General features: G+C 43.4%; 1 protein-coding gene across 10 annotated transcripts in view; it reads right to left on the bottom strand.

Moving 5' to 3' along the window:
* The window catches only part of dmd (dystrophin), a 1,939,431-nt gene that overhangs the window by 457,528 nt on the left and 1,456,826 nt on the right, over positions 1 to 25,077 (bottom strand). For all 10 annotated transcript variants that reach the window (XM_059968142.1, XM_059968139.1, XM_059968147.1 and 7 more), the window contains 2 exons: positions 19,518 to 19,682; positions 8,637 to 8,738 (listed from right to left, as the gene is read on the bottom strand). In XM_059968142.1, coding sequence (XP_059824125.1) covers positions 8,637 to 8,738; positions 19,518 to 19,682 — 267 coding nt within the window. The remainder of the gene's footprint in view (positions 1 to 8,636; positions 8,739 to 19,517; positions 19,683 to 25,077) is intronic.

Here is a 25,077-nt window from a genome sequence, read left to right as displayed (position 1 = left end):
TGTTTTACTTGGAGGAAAAAAAGCTGATGCATGACCTGATAGAGATTTATAAAATCAAGATGGGATTGATAACATGGATTTTCAGAGTCTGTTTGTCAGAGTGAGGAGCCTGAAACCAGAGGACAGAAATTTGAGGTGAGAGGGGCAAGATTTAAAGAGGACCTGAGAAAAGATTTTCACACAAAAGTTGGTGGGTATATGGAAGTGTTAGAAGAAATTACAATTATAATATTCAAAAGACAGGTACATGGACATGGAAGGTTTAGAGGGTTCTAAATCAAATGCAAGCACAAGGGACCTCAGGAAAACACCTTGGCTGTCATAGATGAGTTGGGCCCAAGGGTCAGCTTCCTGAATAACTCTATGACTTTATGGCAGTCAGTTCTATCCATGAAGGTAGATGATGATGATCATCCCTTGACTGCCTTTGGCTACAACTTGGACTCTATTGAGTTAGTGGTGGAGAGTAAGTCACTAAACAAACTGTTATCCATTATGGACAATCAGGCACATCTTCTCCATGACCTACTGAATAAGCAGCGGAGCATCCTTTATGAACAGGCTCATTCAGCTCCAGTGTCACAAGGATCATTGTAGAAAATCTTTCCTGCTAAATACAATAAATATATACAGCAGTTTGTCCCTGTGTGACAGAACACACATCGTGGCACAATACCCTCTGTTTTATTATTTTGTACATTATTATTGCACATTGGTAAATTATTTTGTATATTATTATTCTGTACTTCATCTTAGTTATTATTACTTATTTTTGCTAAGTGGGATTTTAAATGTTGCTGCTGTAATGAAATAATTTCCCACCTGGGATCAATAAAGAACTTGTTTTTATTATTATTAATAATGCAGATGGAATTATTTGACAGGCTACCCAGAAGTGAATGTGAAGTTTTGATTGAAAAATCCAACAAGTTGAATATTAAACTTATTTGAATGGAGATAAGGCTGTGGTTTAGGAAAAGTTTCCAAGTGTTGCATGCTACAGAAAGAAAGTAAAGGTCACATGCCATAGAACCAAGGGACATGCTGATGAACATAACAGTAAATGGGAAGCTGTTGTCTCCAGATGTGGGTTTGCACTGAGCGTATAATATTAAAAAAGGGTGGACCTTTGGAGAAACAGAATACTGTCCAAGTCACTCTCAGAGAGAGCGAGCTGAACCAAGGAATGCAGATGTTGGGATCTGGAGTAAAGTAAAAAGCTGCTGGAAGAATTCAGCAGGTCAAGAAGCATCTGTGGAGGCAGAGGAATGATCATGTATTCAGGGTCCTCGGTGTTCACATGGCAGACAGGAAAGGCTGGGATCATGTACTCTTCCTGCTTATTTACAAACATGTAATCCACAATTATACCAGGATGGAAGACAGAGGTTACAGAAGCACTCTGCAAAGGTGAACATGCAATAGATTGAGAAACAGATCGATAGAGCAAAGTAACAGGTTAGTGACAGCAATGAAAATGAGCGAGTTGTTGCAGAGAAGTAGTTCTAAGCCCAGTATGATGTGAGTGACAAACAGTCATTTATTAAGTCGTCCAATACTAGAGCATCACTTTCATAGTGACCTCGAATTTTCAAAACAATGGGACTGTTCACAAGCTTTGAGGGCAGGCAATTCAAAGAACATTTATTATCAAAGTACGTGTACAATATGCAACCTTGAGATTCGTCTCCTTCCAAGCAACCACAAAACAGAAAAACCCAATAGAAGTCACTAAAAAATACATCAAGCACCCAAAGTGTAGAAAAAAAAACTAATTGCGCAAACAATAAAAGTAAGCAAGTAACATCGAGACCTGAAGCTCCAAAGAGGATGAATATGTAATTCATTTGAACAGCATGAGAGGAACAGTTCACAAAAGAGTAAGGCAAACAACTGTGATACTGTGGCGACCCATTTCCTAGCACATCCAAACTGGCTCACAATTAGCCAGCGTTCCGGCTAAGGGAGATAGCCTACGGGGGTTTGTGAGTACGTGTCCTTTGGAGCATCCGTGCCCACGGGGGGGGGGTGGGTTGAGGGAGGCTTAAAAGCAAGGCTGTGTAGTTTGAATAAAGTTATCTTCGATTGCAGTTACCAACTCCGTGTCGTTATTTTAGCGCTGGGTGTAGCACACCGCTACAATTGGTGACCCCGACGGTCCAAACAATTTTTGAACCAGAGATGACCGACGCCGCCTCTGTTCATGCGGTTTCGTTGAAACTGCCGGGTTTCTGGATGCCACAACCTCACCTATGGTTCCAGCAAGCAGAAGCCCAATTCCACGTTCGGCAGATAACCTCAGAGGACACCCGTTACTACAACGTGGTGAGCTCCCTCGACCCGGACACAGGGGGCCAGGTTGCGGAGTTTGTACAGTCTCCCCCGGCGGACGGCAAGTACACGGAATTCAAAGCCCTGCTCCTCAGGACTTTCGGACTCTCACGGCGCGAGCGGGCTGCCCGTTTACTGCACCTGGATGGCTTGGGAGACAGACCTCCATCGGCTTTAATGAATGAGGTGTTGTCTCTGGCCGACGGACACACACCCTGCCTCATGTTTGAGCAGGCATTCCTGGAGCAGCTGCCCGAGGACATAAGCCTGCTGCTGTTCGACACGGATTTCAGTGACCCCTGGAAGGTGGCAGCCCGGGAGGACTTGCTGTGGAACGCCAAGAAGGTGAGTGGGGCGTCCATCGCACAGATCACCCGGCCACGCTCCCAGCAGCAAACAAGTCCAGGCCCGGCCGCAGAGCCCGCTAACCCCAGAGGCAGGGGTGGGGAGCCCAACGAACAATGGTGTTTCTACCACCAGCGGTGGGGCGCAGAAGCCCGCCATTGTCGCCCGCCCTGCAAGTTCCCGGGAAACGCCAGGGCCAGCTGCCGCTGATGGCTACAGCGACTGGCCATCGGGATAGCCTCCTGTATGTGTGGGACAAGAGGTCAGGACGCCGCTTTTTGATCGACACCGGTGCCGAGATCAGCGTCTTACCTCCGACGAGTTACGACACCCGCAGCAGGGCACCGGGTCCCCCCCTGAGGGCCGTGAACGGCAGCACAGTAAGGACCTATGGCACCCGTCAGGTGCAGCTACAGTTCGGCTCCAGCCAGTTCACGTGGGACTTCACACTGGCCGCCGTAGCCCAACCGCTTCTGGGTGCAGATTTTTTGTGGGCTCACAGCCTACTGGTAGACCTGCCCAGGAAGAGACTGGTCCATGCCGAGACCTTTCAGACGTACTCACTGGGTGCAGCCCAGTTGCCAGCCCCTCACCTCGACTCCATCACGCTGTCCGACAACGACTTCACCAGGGTGCTGGCGTATTTCCCTTCAGTTCTGGCACCGCAGTTCACAGCGGCCATGCCCTGACACGGCGTACAGCACCACATCCCGACCCAGGGACCACCCCTCCACGCCCGTGCTCGGTGGCTTCCCCCAGACAAGGAGGAGTTCAAGAGGATGGAAGAATTGGGGATCATCCAGTGGTCCGACAGCCCATGGGCCTTCCCCCTGCACATGGTGCCCAAAGCGACAGGGGGCTGGAGACCGTGCGGCGACTACCGCAGGCTGAACGAGGCTACCACACCGGACCGCTACCCTGTGCCGCACATTCAGGACTTTGCAGCAAACCTGCACAGCGCACGGATCTTCTCCAAGGTAGACCTCGTCCGAGGGTACCATCAAATCCAGATGCATCCGGATGACGTCCCCAAAACGGCTCTCATCACCCGGTTTGGCCTTTTCAAGTTCCTCCGCATGCCGTTCGGCCTGAAGAATGCCGCACAGACGTTCCAGCGGTTAATGGACGCGGTGGGATGCGACCTGGACTTCGTGTTCATCTACTTGGATGACATCCTCATAGCCAGCAGCAGTCGTCAGGAGCATCTGTCCCACCTCCGTCAACTCTATGCCCAACTGGGTGAATACGGTCTAACGATCAACCCGGCCAAATGCCAGTTCGGGCTCGACACCATTGACTTCCTGGGCCACAGGATTATTAAAGACGGGGCATCCCCTCTGCCCGCTAAGGTAGATGCGGTCCACCATTTCCCCCGACCCACCACGATCAAAGGCCTTCAGGAATTCGTAGGTATGGTCAATTTCTACCACCGCTTCCTCCCTTCAGCTGCCCGGATCATGCGCCCCCGCTCGCCCTGCTGTCCAGTCCGGGCATGGACATTACCTGGGATGAGGAGTCCGCCGCTGCTTTCATTCAAACGAAGGAAGCCTTGGTGAATGCCGCGCTGCTAGTGCACCCCAGAATGGACGTCCCTACCGCCCTCACAATGAACGCATCTAACACGGCAGTCGGTGGGGTACTGGAGCAACTCATCGAGGGTCACTGGCAGCTCCTGGCGTTTTTCAGCAAACACCTGCGGCCACCCGAGCTCAAGTACAGTGCTTTCGACCGGGAACTGTTGGCGCTCTACCTGGCAATCCGGCATTTCAGGTACTTCCTAGAAGGTCGGCCCTTCACCGTGTTCATGGACCACCAACCGCTTACCTTTGCGTTTACAGAAGCGTCCGAACCCTGGTCGTCCCGCCAGCAGCGCCATCTGTCCTACATCTCTGAATACACGACGGATGTCTGGCACGTCTCGGGTAAGGACAATGTCATGGCGGATGCGCTCTCTCGCCCTACCATTCATGCCCTTTCCCAAGGGGTAGATTTTGAGGCACTGGCAGAGGCGCAGCAGGCAGATGAGGAGATCCCGAGTTACAGAACCGCAGTCTCCGGTTTGCATCTCCAGGACCTCCCTGTAGGCCCAGGTGTGAGGATCCTACTCTGTGACGTCGCCACCGGCCAGCCCCGTCCCGTCGTCCCGGCACCTTGGTGGCGACGTGTTTTCGACTCCATTCATAACTTGGCGCACCCCTCCATCAGGACAACTGTCCGGATGGTCTCCAGCAGGTTTGTTTGGCACGGACTCCGCAAAGAGGTCAGTGAATGGGCCAAAACGTGCATGCACTACCAGACAGCCAAGGTGCAGCGGCACCCCAAAGCTCTGCCGCAGCAGTTCCATCCCGCCCACCGGCGTTTCGACCACATTCATGTGGATATCGTGGGCCCCCTGCCAGTATCGCGTGGAGCGCGGCACCTCCTCACTACCGTGGACCGGTTCACAAGATGGCCAGAGGCGGTCCCGCTCACCGACACCACCTCCGAATCTTGCGCCCGAGCCCTGATCACCACCTGGATATCTTGCTTTGGTGTACCGGCCCACATTACCTCCGACAGAGGCGCCCAGTTCACCTCCAGCCTGTGGTCAGCTATGGCAAGCCTTTTGGGGACTCAGCTGCACCACACAACTGCCTACCACCCACAGTCGAAGGGGCTAGTGGAGCGTTTCCACCGTCACCTAAAGTCGGCTCTCATGGCTCGCCTGCGAGGAGCTAACTGGGCGGACGAGCTTCCCTGGGTCCTACTCGGCATCCACACGGCACCCAAAGATGATCTGCACGCCTCGTCGGCCGAGTTGGTGTACGGCGCGCCCCTGGTCGTCCCCGGCGAGTTCATACCAGCCCCAAGGGGGCAAGAGGAGGAACCCGCAGCAGTCCTGGGCCGACTACGCGAGAGGCTCGGTCACCTGGCCCCCATACCCACTTCGCAGCATGGGCAGAACCCGACCTGCGTACCCAAAGACCTACAGAACTGTAAGTTTGTGTTTGTACGAAGGGGCGGGCATCGGCCACCGCTGCAACGGCCCTACGAGGGGCCGTTTACGGTGCTCCAGAACAAGGGGTCCACATTCGTGCTGGACGTTGGGGGGAGAGAGGAGGTTTTCGCGGTGGACCGACTCAAACTGGCCCATGTGGACCTGGCGCAACCGGTCGAGTTTCCGGCACCGCGGCGCAGAGGCCGACCTCCTAAGCAGGTTCCGGCCCAGACTGTGGACATTGGGGGGTGTATTGCTGGTTCTGGGGGGGGGGGTGTTATGTGGCGACCCATTTTCTGACGCATCCGAACCGGCTCACAATTAGCCAGTGTTCTGGCTAAGGGAGATAGCCTACAGGGGTTTGTGAGTACGTGTCTTTTGGAGCATTTGCGCCCACGGGGGGCGGGTTGAGGGAGGCTTAAAAGCAAGGCTGTGTAGTTCAAATAAAGTTATCTTTGACTGCAGTTTACTGACTCCGTGTCGTTATTTTAGCGCTGTATTGTAGCACACCGCTACAATACCACAGGAGTTCACAAGCAAGATGAGAAGCAATAAGCTCAGAGTGAGCTGCTATTGATTGGGGCTGGCAGAGATGGTACAGAGAGCAAAGTTGAAACCATCATTTCTGGAGAATAGCTCAGTGCCTACACGATTCTTATTGTTTACAGAGCTGCTGAATGGATTGCATTGTAACATGAAGCAAGATCCTAAACTCTGAGAGACAACGCTGTAGAAATGGACTAACTAACATCAATCCGACACAGCATTCCCAAATTGAGATAGGAAATTGAAAACAACCCAAATTAAGAATTGAAAATCACAGGTAATACAGAAATATTTACAAAATCCCAAAAAATGGCAGTAGGAGCAAGAGAGAGAGAGAGAAAGTCCAGTCCCTCATGTGGGGCAGAGTAGAATACAGAATGTCATGCTGTATGGAATACAAAGACACAAAGATGGAGAGCTTTAGGAATCAGCTGACATAAAAAATTGCTGCAACCGAGTGCTATGCTCGATAGTAGTCAGTTGGATGTATAATCATTAGTACTACATTACTGGACAACGTGTTACCACATAAAAAGTGGGCAGTTTAGTAAAAGTGACACAAAAAAAGACAGTCTTCCAAAAGATATAAAGCAATTTATTTAAATTGATGGAGGTAGTTTATGCTGTAGATCAGATATGGTACAAGATGTGTGTGAGGACCACCTTGGCAAGTGAGACATTGGATTACTAGTACTTGGATTGGATCCTTCAGAGGTATCAAGTGCACCTTCCAACAAAGGGTTCAGAAAATAAATGAATGTAAAAATTGTTGCATTTATGAATGAATGCTAATGTTAGTAGTTGACTGATAAGGTGATTTTTTAATGCCTCCAATGAATAATATTTTGTTTTTAAGCTCTGCCTCTCCTTATTTAATTATTCTACCGAGAAAACAAAGGGACCACGAGATACTCCACAAAAAAATTCCACGTCTTGTGTGTAAGGTAAATGTAGAATGACACATTCTGCGTTTCAACTTTGTGGCACAGGTTGGATGATTCATGGGGAATTCCATGACTGATATTAACACATTTGTATCTCACCCAGATGATTATACCACTTTTTAATTCTGGGTGTGAATCAGGTGAAATGTTCTGTTATTGATTTATTCCAACCGTCCCAGAAGCCGCCCATCCCAGATATTCTTTCTTCGTCCCTCTTCCATTAGGGAGAAGATGCAAAAGCCTGAAACCATGTACCACCAAGCTCAAGGACAGCTTCTACGCTGCTGTTATAAGAATATTAAATAGTTTTCTTGTATGATAAGATGGGCTCTTGACCTCATGATCTACCCCGTTATGATCATGCCCTTTTATTGTTTACCTGTGCTGCATTTTCTCTGTAGCTGTTACACTCTATTCTGCTTTGATAAAGTTTTACCTTACATTACTTAACTGTGGGGTGTATGGGGTGTCCAGGGAGGGGTAGCAGCTTTGGTGAAAGGGCTTGTTGTGTCCATTTTGCAGCACCTCACCTACCTATGGGTCCCCACTGGACACTCACCCATCACCTGTGGCTCCAAGTTGCTGTTTGCACATGACAGCGGCCCCATCCTGGTACATAGCTTTGACAGGTGTGCAAAAGTAGTTGAGGGTAGCCAGCAGTCCTCATATCCTGGTGAGATAGGGACATACTTGTCCTAAAATGCAAACTCAGCTCAAGTGAACAGGGCAGTGAGATTAATAATGAGATCCAACAGCAAGGCAGGCGGTTCTGCAATGCTTTGTGGAGAGCAAAGGGCGTGGCAAGGCAGAGAAGTAGTCATGGTGATCGCTACAGCCAAGGAAGACCCCAGTTGTGATAACAACTTGTTTGACTGGACCCAGACTTTCAAGATGCAAAGAGTGGAACTGCCCCAGTGCAATAGCATTTCCACTTTAAAAACTCTCCTGCACGGGTTTCTATGTGCAGTTCACATCTAAAGAAGAGCTGCACAAATCTGTCATCACTGGATACAACGGACAACCAATCAACTCAATGCACTGTATAAAGAATTGATCTGTATGTACAATGTGCAAGTTAAGCTTTTCATTGTATCTCTGTATGTGACAATAATAAGCCAATACCAATTCACTTCAGTCTGTGAGTGTCTTCTTCATTTTAAGAAATAAACAAATTTAGACTGGTGTGGAATTGATGGTTAAATAACACAAACCTCTGGAGAATAAGAAATACTAAAAACATCTTTTGTTTTAGAACTAGCTGAATGAACTAGCTTATATCACATTTCATTTTCATTCTGCGTTCCTCAAGGGAAAGGTGCTTATTCATCAAATAGTTACTGATTTTAATCCAACACTAAATCATCTCCCCAAAGGTATCATTGAAAAATTTTATTTCAATAGATAAAATCTTGGCATCCAAGTTAAAGACTTTAAGGACTTCATTAGAACAATTCCAATATTTAAAATACAAGACCAAAAAATTAAGAGATTACCTTTATTGGTTGAGGAATTGGTTTGTCTTTATAGAAATTCTGTGCCTTAAAAAATATGCCTGCCACATCAGCCTGTTTGGCTAGTACTCCTTCTTCTGTCTCCTAAAACCAGAATTAGATTAAAATTATACATCACTGTGAAACAATCAATAAAGCTATATATAGGGATTCATTTCTTTACAGATTCTGATTATGTTCTAACAACCTCCTTCTGCTGAATTACTAATAAGTGCATATCAAACTTTTTGAAACTTTAATTTTTGCACTATAATCGAAAGTTGCATTTGGTAACTTAACTACAAAATGTGGGTTCTACTTTTTTGTTATCACCTCTCAGTGGCAGACAACACAAGCAGTAGTTCCAATTCAATTATATTTGATTATAAAAGCAATCCTGAATGTTAGCAACTTTTCAAATTCATGTCTTACAAAGTGAACAACTTACATTTGAGAAATTTGACAAAAATGTCCATTCAATCAAGAAGAAAAATAAAATGGCCTATTGAACTTATTCTTCCTAACCTTTAAAGGCAGCTCACAAAAAGTTCTTAAAATTGTTCTGAACTTGTCCAATAAGATATCTTCAGGATATGGACTAACGCAGTTGAAAACGCACTGTTTTCTATACTGGGTGTCAACATTATGGAGGATCTATCCTGGGCTCAACACATTGATACTATTACAAAGAAGGCATGCTAATGGCTCTACATTATTCAGATTTTGAGGAGATTCATTATTGCACCACAGATTCAAACAAATTTCTATACATGGACAGCAGGAGGCATTCAAACTGGTTGCACTACAGCTTGGAAGCTCTGAGGTAGAGGGTTGGAAGAGGGTGCAGAAAATTGCAGAATCAGCCAGTTCCATTGTTGGCACAACCTCCCAACCACTGACAACATTCAAGAAAGCAGTCCAATGGCCTACGCAAGCAGTTTCACCACTTGTTAAATGCTGTTCTGAGGGCTTCCCTTACTGATGTGTTGGCATGATTGCCTCCCATGGGTCCTGCTGAGGCTCAGAACAGCTCCAAAAGAGGACCTGCAGTCCTCCGTGGCTGAATTGGTACATGGGCAGCTGTTACGAGTACCAGGTGATTTCATTCCTGACCCAGAGGCACCAGCTAATCCTCCACCCATAGAGCATTAGGACCAGAGCTGGGTAGCTTGTCACAGCTCCAGAAAGTCTCCAATGACAGTTTTAGTGTATTCTGGGAAAGCCCATGTAGGGTAATGTAATTGGGTGAAATGTGCATAATTCATAACCACCAACATTGAGCTGGGGTTCACTTTAAGAGGCTGGTCTGATGTGATGAACTTTTTACATAAAGATTTTAGGTGCAATTTTGTGTTTAGCTTATGGAGTTCAATAAAATGTGTCACTGGTTTCATAAAACAGTTCACTTTGTTTTACTTGTGACAACCTGCACCACAACAACCTCTCCCTCAATGTCAGCAATATTAAGCAGCTGATTACTGAGTACAGGAGGAGGAAACCAGAGGTCCTCATCGGGGGGATCAGAGATGGAGAGGTTCTCTCTCTCTCTCTCCTTGGATGCACTCTCATCCTCTGCATTTACATTTTATTAAGAGAAACATATTTCCATGATCCTCTCTCTGTGATTTGATCAAAGTTTATCTGCAACATAACAATTTTATTCCTTGCTATAGACTCCTAGAACGTGTTACTGGCCAAAGCCACCTGGCAGCAAGCACAAATCAGTATTTTTTTTGTATAAGACATCTGAAAATGCCATCCTCTCTACAAGTTAATTAAACTCCTATTATCAGTTATCAATCATAACAAAAATAATAGATTACTCTCTTTATTATATTAGAGGGGATAATTATAGCTTGCTTGTAGAGTCACACAAAGAGATGCAGCCAATAAGTGGGCCTTGTGGTCCACTGAATCAACACCAGCCATTAACTTCCCATTTGCACGAATGCTACTTGAATCAGCTGATTTTTTTTCCCTCTCCTCCCCATTTTATCATCAACTTTCCTTATATTCTATCACTCACCTACACACTTAGGGAAATGGACAGAAGTCAATTTAACTTCCAACACATGTCCTTAGGATCTGCGGGAAAACCGGAGCATCAGAGGAAACCCGTACAGTCACAGAGAGAGAATGTGCAAACTTCACCCAGACTGAACACAAGGTCAGGTGTGAATCGTCACCTCTGGCACTGTGAGACACTATCACAGCCCCACCACTGAATTTGAAGTGACTTGGGTGAAAACAAAGTAAGCTGGAAAATGTCATAATTCATGTATATTATTTATTGGTATAATCAACGTTAAATGATATTTCATCCTGAACTAATTCCAAATGCATTATGCTTTATTAGTGGTAACTTATACTTTGTTGTAGGCTTTCCTGATATCCATGGGCATGATACAAAACTCTGTGTTTTACCCATCTACTGCATGAGAATGAAAGTAGATCCTCATTCGTTATTATATACGATTTCAGAAAGAGATAGTCCTTGAAATGATGCATATCATATTACATCTTGGGAATCGTTCATGTAAACATAATAACAATCTACAACTCAAACCTAATTTCAGTTCTAACCCTTTTAAATCAATGTTTTATTCTTTTACAGAAAATTCTGTACAATTTGTCCAACTGAATATATCTGCAAAATGAAATTCTTACTGCAGCTGTTAGTTTAATAATCAGGCATTCTAACAAAATTTAGTTGCATACAATGGCCAAAACTGTGGCATGAACAAATGTATTCTATGATGGAAATACCATTCCACTATCAAGGAAAAATGTGTTTGACTGACTAAACACAAAAAGACTCAAAATGCAATCAGAGGGAAGATGAAGACAAATATAATCATACAATTCAAACTTTGATTTTGCCCTGAATCCATCCCCTTTTCCAGGCCTTCTTTGGAGCTGAACCAAGTTGTTCATATAAGAACACAAGAGAAGTGGCATGTGGAACCCACGTGGTCCCTCAAAACTGTTCCATCATTCAGTAAGATCATGAACACATCTCATAATGTGGCCTCTTGGGCTCAATGTGCAAGAGAATTACAAATATTCACCAGCCCTCACTGTTTACTTTTCCAACCAAGTTTCTTCAAACACAGAGGAGGAATAGTAGTCTCCACATTTCTGCTTCATATGAGTGACCTCTTGTTATGAAAATACACTCCTTGTTCTCAATTGCACTACAGGGAAAACATCCAAGCATCTATGATGTTAACCCCTTCACAGAATCAAGAGTGTTTCAAGGACGTTCTGTAGCAATGTTCTAAACTCCAATGAGGATGGCCCAGCCTGCTCAATCTTTCCTTATAAGCCAATTTTTTCATCATTTGCAGACCACCTCTGAACTGCCTTGAATGCAATCCTGCTCTAATTGATGAGATCTCTGCCTCAGACTCTCAATTTAAAATGCAATTCTCACTCCACTTACACCATCACAAAGAAACCCTTTTGTATGACTAAATAATTCCCCTGAAATTCCTGCCACTGAAAGCTTTTTAGTACCTTCAGGATTCTAGTTCCCCGCTGTGAGCCAACTAAACTTGACCCCCTGTAAAGTTATGATTGTTTAATGTCATTTCCAGTACTCAAGTGCAAACAAGGACAAAATAATTGTTACTCTGGGTCTAATGCAGCACAAAAAACAATAAGATATACAACACAAGAATCGAAAATCACAAAAAATATAAATAGATAAGATAGCATATATATTGATTGTACTGTACTTACATCAAGTGACAGAAGTGTCTGTACACAGGGTGACTCTGACAGGAAGTGATAAAGTAGTGGCGGTGAGGGGTTGTGATGGGTGGAGTTTGTGATTGGAGGGGTTGGTCAGCCTTACTGCATGGGGAAAATAACTGCTTTTGAGTCTGGTGCTGCTAGGGTGGATGTTAGGTAGCCCTCTCCCTGATGGGAGTGGGAGAAACAGCCCATGAGCAGGGTGGGTGGGACCCTTCATGAAAATGCTGTCCCTTTTCTGACACCTTTCCGTATAAATGTCCTGCATATAGCTCTGGTAGGGTTTGCAAGCCATTACTTCCCACTAAGTGAAACCTGACATCACGAATGGCGGTGAGGCTTCATTCGCAGATGAACTCAATGACACTTATGCACGCTTTGAAAGGGAGAGTAAAACTACAGCTGTGAGGGACCCTGTAAACTCTGCCTTGGAGGCAGATGTCAGAACCCATTTCAAGAGGGTGAACCCTCGCACGGTGACAGGCCCTGATGGTGTACCTGGTAGGGCTCTGAAAACCTGCGCCAACCAACTGGCAGGTGTGTTCAAATTCACTTTCAATCTCTCATTGCTCCATATGGAAGTTCCCATCTGCTTCAAAAAGAAGAGCAGGGTGAGCTGTCTTAATGACTATTGTCCAGTAGCACTCACATCTACATTGATGAAGTGCTTTGAGAGGTTGGTCATGGCTAGAATCAACTCCTGTTCTCAGCATGGATCTGGATCAATTGCAATTTGCAGATCACCACTATAGGTCTAAGCCCATGTGACCTCATTAGCTCGTCACACGGTTTATTGACAACAGCTCAGTGATTAATTCAATTATTTCAACAGTTCTGATGAAAACGCTCCAGATTCTGGGCCTCCATACCTCCCTCTGCAACTGGAATTTCAACTTCCTCACCAGAAGACCACAATCTGTGCAGATCGGACATAACGTCTCCACCTCGTTGACAATCAACACTGGTGCACCTCAGGGATGTGTGCATAGCCCTCTGCTCTACTCTCTCTACACCCACGACTGTGTGGTGAGGCACAGCTCAGATGCCATCCATAAACTTGCTGATGACACGGCAATTGTTTGCAGAATTTCAGATGGTGACGAGAAGGCACACAGGAGCGAGGTAGATCTGCTGGCTAAGTGCTGTCATAGCAACAGCCTTGCACTCATTGTCAGTAAGATCAAAGAATTGATTGTGGATTTCAGAAAGTGTAAGACAAGTTCTCATTAAGGTATCAGAAGTGGAAAGTGTGAGCATTTTCAAGTTCCTGGCTGTCAATATCTCTGAGGATCTATCCTGGGCCCAGTATACTGATGCAGTTCCAAAAAAGGCATGACAGTGGCTATATTTCATTAGGAGTTTGTAGAGACTTGGTAGGTCACCAAAGACGCTTGCAAATTTCTACAGACGTACCATAGAGAGCATTTGTACTGGTTGCATCACTGTGTGGTATGGGAGGCGGGGAGCACTGCACTGAATCAATATAAGCAGAAGAAAGTTGCAAACTCAGCCATTTCCATTATGGGCAATGGCCTCCCCAACATCCAGGACATCTTCGAGGAGCGATGCCTCAAAACGGTGGCATCCATCACTGAGGACATGCCCTCTTCTCATTGCAATTTTCATTGCATGGAACAGGCAAATAAATACTGGCAATCGCGCTGTGCTGAACATGAGGTTATATAATAAACATATATTCAAGCAGGCATCAACCCACATGAACTTATTTTGGGCATATGGTACACTTGAGCTCAGAGTCAACAGTAGCAATTACCAACAGCATCGGTTCCTTTGTAGGCATTTACAAAAACACCTTTCACATCAATACTATGTTCTCAAAGATTTTTATATCTAATGAATTGCTTCTGTTTTCATTTGAAGCAGAGTCACTTTGTTTTGTGGATATATGTGACAAGCGATTTGTCACACAGTAAGGTTCCACTAACAGCAATGAAATAAATGACTTGTTTGTCAATTTGTGATGTTAGCCGGACACCAGTATAAATCCCTCTTCTTCTAATTTTAGTGGTTCTATAAGATAATTTTACTGACCTATCTGTGCAAATTGGCAAATGTGGCCTTGATTTAACATGCAAACATGAAACTTTTGACAATATGATTCCCCTGCAGTACTGCAGTGAAGCATAGCAATGATATTTTGCAATGCAAGTTCAATTCAGAGTCTGCAGGTACAGAGTTGAGAACATGGCTGCTGAATCAAGCAACCAAGTGAGTGCAAGATCATCCAGTGTCCGAGTTCTGATGAAGGGTCTTTGGCTGAAATGCTGACTGGTTCCCTCTATATATGCTGCCTGACATGCTGAGTACCCCAGCATTTTGTAGGTGTCGCATCTCATGTTTAATCTAGTACCCTTCCTTCTTCCCTTTCTCTCCTGGTCCACTCTCCTCTCTGATCAGATTCCTTCTTCTTCAGCCTTTACCATCTGTCACCTCCCAGCTTCTCATTTCATCCTATCTCCCCACCCATCTAACTTCCCTCTCACCTAGCTTCACCTACCATCTGCCAGCTTGAACTTCTTCTCTTCCTCTCACCTTCTTATTCTGGCTTCCCATTCTTTACGGTCCCGATGAAAGTTCTCGGCTTGAAATGTCAGGTGTTTAATCCTCCCCATGGCTGCTGCCTGGCTTGCTGAGTAACTCCAGTATTTTCATGTGTATTTAAATTTCTTTGTACAAAGTTAATGAAATAATGTTTTTAGATAAAGATGAACAACTACTTTAAACCCACAAACATCAGAACAAAGAAGTAAACTCCAGAACCTATACTACAATAGCACGGGTATGATGCAGAAGCGAAACCAGGAAAGATCCTGTTGCAGGAAAGATCATTTTGGGTTTACGTTACTGTCTGGTGGGAGATAAGCTATTTTTTACAAAACTGATTTTGCACTTCATAAACATGCATAGATTAGCTTAAAATTATGTTGCTGGACCAGTTTCTTTACTCCTTGTCCTTAGTTTTAGGCCTCAAGAACACATGTGATTGAACTTACAGATGCCCCCCTGCCCATTTTTCTGATGGCTGATGCTGACTGCAGAGATACGTATTCAGGTGAGATTTGAGAGCAGAAAATTCAACACAGTAAATATGTTATTTTTGGAAAATACGGTAGCTAGGGCACCAAAAGGGTTTGCAGATGATCAGCGCGGGCACTTTTTCACCGTGTTACTCATGGCTCAAAACACATACTGGATAAACCAAGATTTCCAATGCACCTGCAGGAGCTTATAGAAAAGTTATCACATTTGTTTTGATTCCAAATGAATTCTTAATTATATAAGTGTCAGAAGGAGACATTATTGTTAGATTGGGCATTAATGTGGAACTTTAAAACTAATCAAACCATATAGAAGGTACAGGTGCAAATAAGAAGTTGATAGGAATTTGCTGGCTGTTTTCTTTCTGGAGAGACTATGCCTCCCAATATTACTGCACCAAATCTCAGAATTCCCTGACTTGGTCTTGCAGCTAACTTTACCCAGTGTGTGTAGAACACATTGGTTTGATGCACCTTCGAAATGTGGAGCTCAGAACAACACTTATGCAGATTCCATTGAGTGGCTGAAATATCCTTTTGTGGATAGACATGACCTTCTGAAGCAGACATGCACCCTGGATACAGATAGACAGGCAACTCTGATAGCAAATGGCAGGAAAGCAGGATGGGACTGGTAGGAGCCATCATGTGCTGCTCTGATGGATGAGCGGAAAAGAGATCACCAATTAATAGGCTCATTCCTTTCTCAGCACCATGGCTGAACATTGCCACTGCATGTTGTTCTTTGCTAAAGATCATGTGTTAATAAGTTGCTGCTTTTCTATAGCTGACAATTACCTTGGCAATGTCAGCATAAAGTAGAAATCAATCAAAACTATTCATTAACTATCAGACCTATTTATGTCATGGGATCTGGATGGGGAATTTTAGCTGATGCGCTGCTAATATGGATTTCTTGACTCTGGGCATGGTGTCCTGTTGCACAACTATTTTGATAACTAACCCTGACAATAAGATCAAACGGAGTTCAGATTGTCAACCCGAACTACCTTTCCACAAACACTGCCTGACCAACTGAGCAATTCCAGCTTTATCTACACCTCAAGCAGGATATACATTTCATTCAACTCATTACTGTACACTGCGGTACACTCATTTCCATCAATACCAAATGAATGCTTGATGGCAAACACAGGAATGTTAAGCAAAGATTAAAGGTCACCTTTATTAATCACATGTACATCAAAACAGCGAAACATACAGTGTGTATTGTTTGCTTCAACAACCAACACCGTCTGAGGATGTGCGGGGCAGCTTGCAAGTGTGCCATGCTTCTGGCACCAGCATAACACACCCATAACCAGCTCGTATCTTTGGAATGTGGGAGGAAACTGGGGAACACGGAGGGAACCAACACTGTCATGGGGAAAACATACAAACCCCTTAGAGACACCGGCAGGAAGTGAGCCTTGCTTACTGATCACTGGCGCTGTGAACTGTGACCATAACTGCTATTTTACCATGCTGCCCAACCTACTGGACTGCTGTACCGATCACCTGCCCACATCCTACAACTTATTAAACTTCTTTTGATGTAGTGCTCTTTCCACACCACAAAGCAATATTCAAGCCACAGGAAGAAAATGTAATGCTGAACAGAAATTTCTTTCTTCAGAACAGATTTGTGAATCTTAAAAACCATGTGCAATTCTAAATCACACCAGAACCAAATGACTGTGATAATGTAAGTGCAAACCTGAAATTTGAAATAAAATGAATGCACTAACTTCTAAATGGTATTGGAAATGGTATTCCAAAGGTCCTTCACATTTTTAACAATGCAGGTCTCAATAATTACATAGAAGTGAATGTTTTAAACAAAAACATTATGAATCATTAATAACACATAGCTATTACATCACAGACTACTTAACAAGGAACCTAAATATTGTCTTTTTGCCAATTTTTTTTGGCTCAGCATTTTAAAACTAAACTTAATATCCCATAATGCCTCCATAGCTTCTGCACCTTCCAGTGTTTCAGGTGCTGACTGAACGTTTTCTTCAAAGGTATCAAGATCCTTATCTCAACTAATAATCACCACAAAATACCCCAACCTTCAATTCATTGAAAAGATTTTTCTGATCTTCCCTCTATTTCTTCAATAACCTGTTACTAGTTCTTCATTACAGATACTTTCAACTGAAGCAGATGGACATGTTGAAATGTGACTTTGGTTGCGGGAAGTAAAAGAGCTTATAGTGTTGACTTCTGGAAAACATACCACTGGAGAAGCACATTTCCTTACTGGCATGCTTTTCCACAGCCTCCTTCACAGGCCAAACTCGGCAAGAGAAGCAACACCCCATATTCCCTCAGGATATCTTCCAATCCAAACTTCTGATAATTACTTCCCTCTCCTCTCTTTTCATTACCTACTCTGATTGCCCTCTCACCCCTTCTATTCTTCTCACCTGCCCTTCACCTCCTTCTGTTCTCCCTCTGCTTTCCATTTTTTCTATGGTCCACTGTACATCTCTTAATTTACTTCTTGAACTCTCTATCTTTGTCATCTATTACCTAGCAGCTTCTTCTACACCCCCTCACCAACCCACTTCCCCCTCAACGAGTCTCACCTATCACCGGTTTGTACTTCCCTTCTCTTCACCTTCATATTCTGGCCTCTGGCCCCTTCCTTTCCAGTTCCAATGAAGGTCTGACCCAAAACATTGACTAGTTATTCCTTCAAAAATGTGTGTGTGTGTGTCTCTCTCTCTCTCTCTCTCTCTCTCTCGCTCGAGGTTTCTGGCATCTGCAGAATCTCTTGTATTCATTATTTTAAGGCTCAGTTAGAGAAAGAAGCTACACAGTGAAGCATAAACCCAGCCACTGCAGTGACCTGGTTTCAATCCTGATCTGGAGTACTCTGTGCATGAATTTTACAGATTCTACCCCCGACTGGTTTCCTATGGGTGCCGAAGACATGCAAGTTGGTAAATTACTTGACCATTGTAAGTTGGCCCAAGTATAGCTGAGCAGTGGAATGTGAAGGGAGAGGGAACTGAGAGAAGCCTTCTTATCCTGGATACTGTCCTATTCCTTTCCATTCCTGATCAACCTAAAACATCGATTGTTTGTTTCCCTCCATGGATGCTGCTTGATTTGCTGAGTTACTCTAGCATTTTGTCGTCTGTGTTGCTTGGAGAAACTCAGCAGGTTGAGCAGCAACCATGGAGGGTCTTGACCCAAAACATCAGCAATTCTTTTCTCCCACAGATGTTGCTTGACCAGCTGAGTTCCTCCAGCAGTTGCTTGCCTCATAATTCCAACATCTGCAGTCTCTTTTATCTTTATCAAGTTCAGACCTTTTGGCAGAAATAAAAATATGAAGAGTCCTGGATATCATGAACAGGTCAATGTGGCAATAATTTGTTTTAAATTGCACTTTGATTGCTTCTAATTATGTTTTTACTTCACTTAGATGTTAAGTAATCTCACATTTAGATGAAGATCCAAATCTACTCCAACCACAAATACTAATTAAACTGTCCAAATTAACTAAATTAGCTCCATCTTGCTTTGGGTGCTCTGGGAACTCTGTGATGTCGAGGTATTAGATTAATTCAAAATATACTCCTGAACTGCTGCCACTGCATTTGTAGGAATGGTACAAATAGTAAACTTCACCATCAACTTCACATTGTTTCAATTTTCCTGTTATCTACTTCAGCTGAAATTTCCTGGAAAAGTAACTGATGTCCTGCAATTCTGAATTTCATAAACTTTCACTTTGCTGAATGAAACACAAGCCTGCTGTGTTAAGTTTTTACCAACATCTCCATATATTCAGGCCAAGACTCGAATAATTTTAGCTAAGAAAATACCTCTGTTTAATAAAGGTGCATGAACTTGAAGGTCAATATGGCTGTTTCTACAAAGTCAAACTAAGCTCCAAAATAAAGGGGTTACGACTGGCATTTCAAGAGTTCACAGAATTCCATATTGTTGGAATGTATGTCTTGTTGCCTCACGATATGAAACATGGACTGAGTCACTGTAATTGATATAATTCCATAATTTTGACAGAGATAATTGTACAGAAATATTTTACCTGAATATCAAAGACTTCTGGTGATGGTGCTTGCTTGTATGATTCCAACTGATGCTTGGTAGTAGAAGCCCAGAGTGTGAGAAGGTTTATCTGCTGTTGAAATAGTGCCAAGTCCTTCAAATTTTCTTCTATTTCTTTTTGTTTATCAGGCAGATTTTTTGATACCTAAAAAAATAGAAGCACAAGAGAACTAAAGCTGCTTCTTTCACTCGTACTGTTCAATGGAACATTTACTTTGCAATTGTGTTTCAGAACTCAAAGGACTTTTTCTTGAAAATTTATGTTGCATTGAAATAATCAGTTCTTCCCCATTTCATTTATATGCATGTTCCAGCTTGTATTAATGGGATATTATATCAGTCTGTTTGAGTACAACTTATTAATGATAAATCCAGCCATCCTAATCCCTGATGATGAGCCATTTACAGGAGACAATAAATCTAAAACCACAGGAGGAGACCTCAGAAATAACCGTTTCCATGACAACAGCTGCTGAGGTGCGGAAAGATTTGACAGACTGGTGATGTTTAACTGGCTGAATGCTGATGAGACTTAACATTCATGAACTGCTTTATTTACCACACACAGAACACAACACTCCCACTCAAATGTGCAATTCATTCTGGCGTACGCGGTGGCCTTTTTCATGTTGAAACCTTGTGCCCTATACCAGGCTTTACCCTGGTTTGCTTCCTCAGCAAGAGGCATCCTTGTCTAAGTCAGGAAGTCACAGTTCGACCACAACATCTAGACTTCTATTTCAGTGATGTCATGAGGGAACCACCATTGCTGGATGAGAGTTAACCTAAGGTGCCAACAGTCACCTCATAAGGGTGTAGATCCTACCACAATTAATTAAATGTCCATCCAGTGTATTCAATCAAAATTGTTCACATGGTCTTAGCCTCCTTCCTCTTATTGTGAATTTGCTGTGTATTAATTAGCTTCAAGGACTAGAAATCATCATGCTCCCTCCAAAGAATCGCTACAGAAAACTCACTTAATTTTTTGAACCTTATGAATACATTTTTATTTTTCTTCTGTCAAGACCACTTTGTATGCAAGGGCTCACACACGTTCCCCTCAAGCCAAAACTGTAGTGAGTGAAAATTATGGCTCTCCATAGTAAGGAGACAACTCTAAACTGGCAAACTTCGGAAACATTAATCAATTACTGCAGGGCACAAACAGTAAATATTCAGGAGACTTTCAGATTAGAAATAAGGCATCAAAACTACTTCATCCATAAATATACAGGTAAAATTACTTCCCACTCGCTGAACAGTACAGATTGTGAAATGCAGGCAGGCTTTCACAGACTTGGACACTTTGTAAATATTACTTATTGATTTGTAGAAGGTAAGTTTACAGAGTTATCATATCCTTGTGCATAATCATAACAAATGCAGAGTGCACAAGGGAAAATTTAGGTGTCAGAGTTTCCAATTAAATTTGAGAAGAGGAGGATCAAGATAACCACATTATTCCTATTACAACCATACTCTCTCAATAATCCAGCCTTGTCAAAAAGATGTAAGTAGAATTAAACAGCTTTGTTCATTTTACTGGGACCTTCCAAGCAAAGATCTGACACAAGGTTGCATCCATGTGGTGATTTGTACTGATGGATTAAAAAAGCTGTGAAAAAGAAAATTAGACTTTTGACATTGGTGAAGGATTAAAAGCTCTCATATGAATCCATATCTTTTTTATTGGCAAATACCAGTAATATTTTGATTTTGAATATAGCCCCCAGTGTAAATAGGCTTCTTTGAAACACCAGTTTCATCCCTGTTTGTCCTTGAATAACAACCCAAGCTTTCTCCACGACATTGCTGAAGGTCATAAGCCTCTTTGGTTAAATTTTTATCTGATCTATCTTTGACAAACTTACCATTCAAGAACCTTTCAACCACCACTTTAAATACAACCAATAATGTGGGCTTCCCTGTGTGGTAATACACTCCCCCCACTGGCCAAATAAATTCATCCTCATCTGTGCAGTAAAGGATATCCTTCTTTTCTGAGGTAGTGCCCTCTCGTCCTAGATTCCACTCACTATTGGAAACATCCTCTCCATGTCTACTCTACCCATGCCTTTCAATATTTCATGGATTTCAGTGAGATCTCTCCTTAATATTCTAAACTCTAATGAGCACAGGCCCAGAGCCTTCAAATGATCCTCATACATTAACACTTCCATTCCCTGGACCAATCTTGTAAACTTCCTCTGGACCCTCTGCAGTGCTAGTATATCTTTAGTTAGATATGGGGCTTGTTACGAACCCTCTAACTGGGTCACTTACCAGCAAAGATAGAGAGGTCCGTTGAAGTCTGATGGTACTATTTTTAACAGTATTTATTGATAAAAATACACAAAAATAATATCAATGCAAACATACAGATAATATATGTCGTCAATACTAAATCTAAAAGTGCGGGTATAATAATAATCAATAAGAAATAAGCTCTATCGTTGTCTAGGGGATAAATGTATTGCCCGATGGAAATATAAAAGTCACTCAGTTCATTCAGGCTGCAGCTTTTTGGTTGGAGAGAGAGACAGATTTTTGAAACTTGCCGGCTTTTCCTTTCATCCGATCTTGATCCGTATTCGTCCTTTAGCGAGGCCGTTCCATGGAAGACTTGTCATCCGGGCAAGGATGGACACATACAAGTCCCCACTGGTCTCATACGTTTCTCCTGGTGCGTCTAAAGGGGTTGTTCCCCAGACCCTCTTTTATCCTTACTCACGGGGTCTCAGATGTCAATCAGGTTGGGATGATGCAATCCCTCAATCAGTCCACTTTGTTCATTCCCTGAGGGCTTCAATGAATAGTACAGGACTCAATACACAATTCCGTCTCCAAGAGACAATGGCCGTTATCCATGGTTTTGTATCGCTGAGGCCAGGACCCACATTCCAAACGCTTGTGGATCCTGCATGTCTCTCACTCATTTCCTGGGTCCCAGACCCGAATTAATAGCGATCTTGCGATTCTCACAAAGGAGGTGGCTACTTGGTACCCTTTGGCCCCTCAGAGTTGTGGCACATTCGTAACAGGCTCAAAACTGTTCACTGCACTTTAGATGCTGACTGAACCAATCTCTGATAAAGCCTCAGAAATACATCTTTGTTGTATTACATCCTTTGTTATATTCTATTCCTCTTGAGAAGAATGCTAACATTGCATTTGCCTTTCTTACTATCAATTCAGGGAATTCTGCATGAGGGTTCCCAAGTCCCTTTGCTCCTCTGAATCATATAGAAACTAGTCTCTGCCTTTATTCTTTCAACCAAAGTGCATGACCATACACTTCCTGACATTATACTCCAGCTGCCACTTCTTTACTCATTCTCCAAATCTATCTGTCCTTCTGCAGCCCCCCTGCTTCCTCAACACTACCTGCTTTGCCATCTATCTTTGTACCTTTTTTTAATCCACAAACTTGGCCACAAAGCCATCAATTCCATCGTCCAGATCACTAACAAATAATGTAAGAAGAAATAGACCCTACACTGACCCCTGTAGAACACCACTAGTCACCGGCAGCCTACCAGAATAGACCCCTCTGATCCTCACTCCTTACCTCCTGCCTGTAAGCCAATCTCTATCCATGTCAGCATCTTCCCTGTAATACTGTGGACTCCTATATTGTTTAGCAGTGGCATATCCTTTACCCTGTCAAAGGCCTTCTGAAAACCGTGGTAAACAGTGTCCGCTAACTTTCCATTGTCTATTTCCTCAAAGTATTCCAACAGATTTTTAGGCAAGATTTTGCCCTAACTGAAACCATGCTGACTTCAGACATCTTTACCATGCACCTCCAAGTATGCGAAAGCCCACCCAAAGTAATGAATTCTGACATCACTGCAGCCAAACTAACAGCCCTGTAATTTCCTGTCTTTTGCCATCCTCCCTTCTTAAAGAATGGAGTGACATTTGTGATTTCCCAGGCTTCTGGAAACATTGGGGAACCCAGCGATTCTTAAAATATCACCACGAGTATCTGTACAATCTCTTCAGCTACCTCTTTCAGTCCATTTGGTCCAAGTGACCTATCTTCCTTCAGACTTTTTAGTTTCCCAAGCACCTTCTCCTGAGTAACAACAACTACACTCACTTTGGTCCCATGATATTCTTGAATTTCTAGCAGACTACTGGTGTCTTCCATAGTGAAGACTAACACAAAATACTTATTAAGTTCATCCACCATCGTTGTCTCCCATTATTATCTACTCAGCATTACTTTTTAAAGGTCTGATATCCACTCTCACCTCTTTTAAACTTTATATATCTATATTCTATTTTATATTATTGGCAAGTATTCACTACCCCCCTTGAAAATGCTCATGTTTCATTGTTTTACAACATTGAACCAGGGTGGTTTTAATTTGGCTCTTTTGACATTGATCAACAGAAAACAGGTTCTTTTGTGTCAAAGAGAAAAGAGATATCTAGAAATTGGTCTAAATTTATTGCAATTATTAAACACAAAATAATTGATTGCATAATTACTCACCCTCTTCAACTCAGTATTTAGTTCATGCACCTTTAGTAGCAATTTCAGCCTTGAGTCTGTGTGGACAGGTCTCTATCAGCTTTGGACATCTGGACATTCAATTTTTCCCCAATCTTCTTTACAAATCTGTTCAAGCTCTGTCAGATAGCATGGGGATCATGAGTGAACGTTCTTTTCAAGTCCAGACACAAATTGGATTGAGTTCTGGACTCTGACTTGGCTACTCCAGGACATTAACTTTGGTGTTTTTAATCCATTCCTGTGTAGCTCTAGCTTTACACTTGTTGATAAGCAAAGCTTCTCTTGCAGACTGCATCAGGATTTTCTCCAAGATTTCCCTGTATTTTGCTGCATTCATTTTACCCTTCACAAGCCTTTCAGGGTCTGGTGCACTGAAGCATCCCCACAGCATGATGCAGCCACCACCACGCTTCATGGTAGGGATGGTGTGTTTCTGATGATGTGCGGTGTTTGGCTTACACCAAACATAGTGTTTAGTCCGATGGCCCAAAAGCTCAATTTTGGTTTCATCAGACCACAGAATCTTCTTCCAGCTGACTTTAGAGTCTCCCACATGGCAAACATCTGGCAAACTCTAGCTGAGATTTCTTGTGAGTTTCTCTCATCAGTGGCTTTCTCTTTGCCACTCTCCTATAAAGCTGTGACTGGTGAAGCAACCAGGCAACGGTTGTTGCATGTGCAGTCTCTCCCATCTCAGCCACTGAAGCTTGTAACTCCTTCAGAGCTGACATAGGTCTCTTGGTCGCCTCCCTCACTAGTCCCTTTCTTGCACAGTCACTCAGTTTTGAGGATGGCCTGCTCTAGGCAGATTTACAGCTGTGTCACATCCTTTCCATTTTTTGATGATTGACCTAATTATACTCAGATATTCAGTGACTTGGAAATTTTCTTGTATACATCTCCTGACTTGTGCTTTTCAATAACCTCTTCGCAGAGTTGTTTGGAGTGTTCTTTTGTCTTCATGATGTAGTTTTTTTGCCAGGATACTGACTCACCAGCAGTTGGACCTTCCAGA

Source organism: Hypanus sabinus, chromosome 4, assembly GCF_030144855.1.
Source record: "Hypanus sabinus isolate sHypSab1 chromosome 4, sHypSab1.hap1, whole genome shotgun sequence".
Classification (NCBI taxonomy): domain Eukaryota; kingdom Metazoa; phylum Chordata; class Chondrichthyes; order Myliobatiformes; family Dasyatidae; genus Hypanus; species Hypanus sabinus.
This window is presented reverse-complemented; position numbering and strand designations above follow the sequence as displayed.